Source organism: Pteropus vampyrus, unplaced genomic scaffold, assembly GCF_000151845.1.
Source record: "Pteropus vampyrus isolate Shadow unplaced genomic scaffold, Pvam_2.0 Scaffold216, whole genome shotgun sequence".
Classification (NCBI taxonomy): domain Eukaryota; kingdom Metazoa; phylum Chordata; class Mammalia; order Chiroptera; family Pteropodidae; genus Pteropus; species Pteropus vampyrus.
The window spans coordinates 888,108-893,628 of NW_011888997.1; the positions used below are offsets into that span (position 1 = coordinate 888,108).

The 5,521-nt window shown below is 34.0% G+C and overlaps 1 protein-coding gene across 1 annotated transcript in view; it reads right to left on the bottom strand.

Moving 5' to 3' along the window:
• Nucleotides 1–430: 430 nt before the first annotated feature.
• The window catches only part of PLEKHA5 (pleckstrin homology domain containing A5), a 193,079-nt gene continuing 187,988 nt past the window's right edge, over nucleotides 431–5,521 (bottom strand). The window contains exons 26-28 of the mRNA XM_023538246.1: nucleotides 4,737–4,890; nucleotides 3,282–3,384; nucleotides 431–1,304 (exon numbers count right to left, since the gene is read on the bottom strand). Of these exons, the coding sequence (XP_023394014.1) occupies nucleotides 3,290–3,384; nucleotides 4,737–4,890 (249 nt within the window). The 3' untranslated portion in view covers nucleotides 431–1,304; nucleotides 3,282–3,289. The remainder of the gene's footprint in view (nucleotides 1,305–3,281; nucleotides 3,385–4,736; nucleotides 4,891–5,521) is intronic.

Below are 5,521 nucleotides of genomic sequence, written 5' to 3' on the forward strand. Positions count from 1 at the left end.
AAATGACCCTCTACCCTACATGCCCTCTCGAGGTCCAATCCGCCGAGAAGAGCGAGACTGCAGATGCTTGAAGCTAGCTAGCTTCTACAACTTGGAAACAAACAGAAACAGGTGTAGAAGACTTCATAACACTAAATTTGCCCAGTGGTGTTGAGCTTATGGCCTTAAGAGGAAAAGTCAGGAAAACTATATTCTTGTCCAAATTCTGTCATTAAATGAAATGTGATTGTGGCCAAATTAATTTATCTCTCTGGGCCTCGAGTTCCTTAACTTTGACATGGGAGGGTTTAACTAGATGACAGAAAAGGTCCTTTTATGATGTTGTCTACGATGCTGAGATTAACAGATCCTTTTTTTTAACTTCAAGAAGTCTCTTGGGCTTCAGAATTTCCATTTTAGATGGAAAGAGCAAAAATTCTAACGCGAGTGATATAAGAACATCAACATTTATTTAACATGATAAAAAAGAAATGAGATATGAACATTTGCATTTAAACAATAGTAAGTAGCCTTTAATACTTACATTACATGTGCTCATTGTATAATATATACACAATGAACATAATTACATTTGTACACAAACTAAGTACTGGATTTGAAAACCTGCTTATTGCTGTACACATCTATTCCAATGAAGTATAAGGCCAGTACTTCAAAATACCTACATTTTAAATTGTTTTTCAAGAAAAAGTAAGCGATAACATTTGTGTTTAAGCTGACAAGAGTGTGGCAGTAACTGCTGACATTGCAATCTGACTGAGAAATAATTATAGCAGAAAACGGGACATACTTCACTTAGCAATAATAAAATGGCATATTTTAAATATATATATATATATATAAAATTTTTACAAATCAAGTGTGAAACAAAGCATTGCAGTAGCCGAAATGGGAACAAAGAGGAAAAAAAAGGGAAAACAAGCTTCATTGGAAATAACTAAATTGAAGTACTGAAAAGAAAAAATATAACTCCACCTAGACTTTAGAAACATCAAAATCTGGATATCAGCAACTATGTAAGCTCTGGCTGAGACCGCACAGGAAAAAGCACCTTTACTTATGTGCTCTGAAATCATAGCAGCAAGCTGGTGTCAGAATAATAACCTTGAGATTACAGAGTGTACATATGAGCCATTAAAGCTGTTTTGGAATAAACATTTTCCAGAAGTGATAAAGTGATGCTCTGTGGCCAAAAGCATCAGAACTATGAATTTCATAGATTTAAAATATACTGTACAATATCTTCTCACATTGCTGAAGGTCATGTCCTTAAGTTTGAATGGTTTCAACAGAAGTCAGTATAGCTGAAAAGTAAAGAGAGGGAAATTTACTTTGACAACTGCAAGTTAATGAACGACCATTTCCTAAAGTAACTGAGGGTGACATTCTGTAACAAATACAACTGACAAGCGTGGCCATGAAAATCCTAAAACATAATACAATTAAAAGACATTTTTCTCTTCATTTCCATAAGCTTAATTCACAAAGCAAAGAAACATAATACAATTAAACAATAATTCGGAATAAAAATGTACTCAAATTTGTGGCTAAATCCAAAAGATCAACAAGATGAGCAAAGATGTGCATAACTTCACTATAATATGTAAGAATATATTAAGCTACCTACACAGTAGTGTCATTTGTAAAACTTTCCTAAGTTCTGTCAAAATTACTATTAGAAAGATGACATATGAACAATAGGAAGATATAAAATAAGTTTGAGTGTTACTACTAGTTTGTGGTGGCTGCAAGCCACAAGACTGGAAAATATCTGGCAATAACTATACCTAATTCTAGTATGTAATGCCACTGGCTCTTGGAATAAAAGTAAAACAGAACAAAATCCAATAATAACAACTTAAGGAACCTGGAAATGTACTCGAGTTTTAACTGTGAACATTCTTTATTATCAGAATGGTCTATGTACAATGAATTGTAACCTGTTTATTGAACCAAAAGATAAGGAGAGTGGCTTTTAACGTACATTTCTCCACTAAGATAGACAGAGGCCATTGATCAACTCTTCGTACAGGAATCAAATGAGCATAGTGTTTATTATTCCTATGTCTGCCGTTATTCTGTCACTAATGGCAACTGTCATTTCTGAACATATTAAGTTAAAAGTTTAAATATATGAGTGACAGAGGCAAGACACAGGTAAGACTATAACAAATAGGTTGTTTGTAATTCCAAAAAGGATGTCAATCCTGCATAGATACCCAACTGACAGCAAACAAAGCCCTCTTCTAGGCTGCAGGTTGACATAATCTCAAATAAAAGTTACAAATATGACAAGACAGTTAAACATAAATCCTTTTGGCTGAAAGCAAGGGCACAGATTATAGCTGCTACAAAAAGGTATGAATGGAAGTAGATTTTAGGAAAAAAGCACTACTGAATAAATGTAGTCAGGTTAGTACTTGTACTTATTTGAGAATCTAAAAATTAGAGAATGTGGTAGTCACAATGCTCATAAAGTCCCTAAGTTTTTTCTCTGCTTTTAATTGTATAACAAAGAAATTGGTGGTGACCCCAAAGCACAAAACATTACTAGATCTCATAGATACTGTGAGAGAAAAGAGTGTGTTATGTACAAAAGTGCAGGCAGAATTTTGTGATTGTATAAAATTTTAAAGTAAGACCACAAGATATTATTTTCAGCTTTGAAACTGTGGTCTAAAGAACATTATTCAAGAAAGGCTTTCTCCTTCTCCTTGTCCCAATCCATGGCTATTTTAGTAGCTGTCTCCCTGACTTAATATTATATTTAGAAGTAATTTGATAGATATTAAAGATTAAAATATTCCATCTATCTAGCCATACCATAAATATTTCTTTGTCCTTTAAAATAATTAACAAACTCCCAATGCAGTCGATATGTCACACTAACTATAAAAAACATTACTCAATCAACATGTAATGACTTAAACAGAATTCTCAGATCTGACTATGGAAAGGAACATTAAGTGGGAACACAGCTGCAAAACACTGTGAGGCTTGTCTTGGCACAGGCCATACATACCCTCTAACTTTTGCTGTTTTTAAAGATGATGAAATAAGAGACAGAGAAAATGCTGTCACGTAGCAAATCACTGGGAGGACCAATGCTGGAAATGTGAGTTACTGCTCATGGTTCAAATACATGGCCTACTTACTAGCTCTGCCAACTATCCATAACCCACAGTCCAAAATTAATCTGTTTTTATTCACTAAACTAACAAATGAATAAAATTCCAGTCAGAAATTCTATAGGTAAAGTACAAATGCAAAGGGAAACGTACTTCTGAGACTACACACACATGAAATGTGATCCTTCTGTGAGCTGCGGCTGAGTGGATGGAACCGGTGATGCTGAGGACTCAGGCGACGAGGACAGACTTTTCACTAAAACATACCAAGAAAATAAAAATCTTTAAGACACACTTGGGGAAGAAAATCTAATGCTGTGACCCCACACAATAAGAACACGTTTCGAGAAGGAATTAGTTGTATTTGGGTTCTGTTATTTAATAATCTGGGAACTGACTGTTCAGTATAAAATGTCTCTTGAAGACTGTTTAAGCATTCTTTCCCCTTGTATACCTTAAATTTATACAATGTTACATGTCAATTATATCTTAATAAAATTTGAAGAAAAAAAATTTTTGTTTTGTTTTGTATTGAAGTCAATTTTCAGGTGTCTATCAGTGAATTACTCTTGTTGGGTCTCACTCTTAAAAGTCTTTTTAGTTCCATGCAACAAAACTCTACAGATGTTGTGCTTTTAATATACCTAACACACCACTTTGACTGAGACCTGCCACAACGATAATTGAGAGTTGTCAGTGACAATTTAAAAAAAAAGTGAGAATTTCTGTGTATATCACCTTATAAAAGATAGAGACAAAGGAAAAGAGAGTGCTTAATATGGTTACAAGGGGACACAATGATGTAAATTTGCATGTATATACATATATATATATGACACAGACAATGCTCTACCTAAGAACAATCCTGAATAAATGAACATCATTGTAGTTACCTTTCTGAAAAATGATTGGGGGATGGGGTGGGATGGGAGGAAGGATTGCTAGGAATGATTTTTGAGAAACAAAGCTGATTAAATGCACTAGTGGTATGACCCCCTATACCCATCCCTCACCAAAAATCCTCAAGAAAAATAAAGGAAAAAAAAAAAAGATACATGAAGAGTCCAAAAAATATCAAAAAAGAGCATAGAAAATTTTAATTTTTAACATGCTATGGATGACAATCTTCTATTATCAGAGAAAACCCCAGATGTGGATTATAATCCATTACTATAATAGGAGTGAGAACAAACAAATCCGTTCTGCCAGTTTAGATCTTCAGTCTTCTATAGATCCCAAAGTGGTGGGTTTGTGAACACTGAGAATCCAGCCTCAGAGAAACGGGTAAATTTTCCAAGTAATGAAGGATATTCTTATTAGAAAAAATTTATGGTATGTGTTAAGATTAAAAGCAAAACCAAAAGCAAAAATGAATGAACTGATTCCAAGCCACAACAGCATCTGTGTGGATCTGGTTGGGTTGACAGAGGTCACCCTTTCCTCCTTTTCCCAGTTGCATCCCTCCTGAAGGTGTTTATGGAAAGGCAAAAGGTTAATTTGTAATCAAAATATTTCAGTGGCTTTCTTGCTAGAATCACTACATGGGAAATAAATTCAGAGGTTCAGAGGAAGCACCAGTGAGAAATTCATGAAATGTGTAATATCTACCTGCCATTGTTTGGTTCCCTCTAGAAGCCTCAGGAGTTAGTTCATAAGAAACAACACTTTCTTCCTGCTCATGAATACTGTCCTTTGTATCTTCTTCAGAGTGGCCTTCTGATTTATGATTTGTGATCTGTGTTTCATCTTGAGGGCTAATGAAAATAGTGACATTTTAAAAATTATTACAGAATGCTATTAATTTTTTCTTCCAATTTATTGTTATAAACAATTTTTTAACCGTATAGAAAAGATGCCATCATCTATATTTTACATCTAACATTTGCTTGCAATTGATCTCTTTTCTTTTTTCCCCTTCTTATGAAAATTACAAACATAAAACATATTAGAGTGAATAATATGAAACCTATGTCCCAAGCTTCAATAATTATCTACATTTTGCCAATTTTGTTTCATCTAAACCCCCAAATTATTTTTAAAGCAGATTCCAGATATATCATTTAATCTGTAAATACTTTAGTTTGTATCTATAATACCCATCAAATATACAATCAGCGTTCAAATTTACCTGACTGCCTCATAATATCATTGTTATATTTGAATCGGGATCCAAAGACTGTACAGTATATTTGCCTGACAAGTGTCTTAAACGCTACTTTAATCTAAAACACCCCACCCCACACACCCCTTTAAGTCTCTGCCACTTATCTGTGAAGAACCTGGTTTATCTGTCCTGCATAGTTTACCATATTCTAGATTTTGATGATTGTATTCCTTATATCTTTAATAAACTGCTATGATTTTGAGGCTTGGTCAGATTTAAGTTTTGGGGG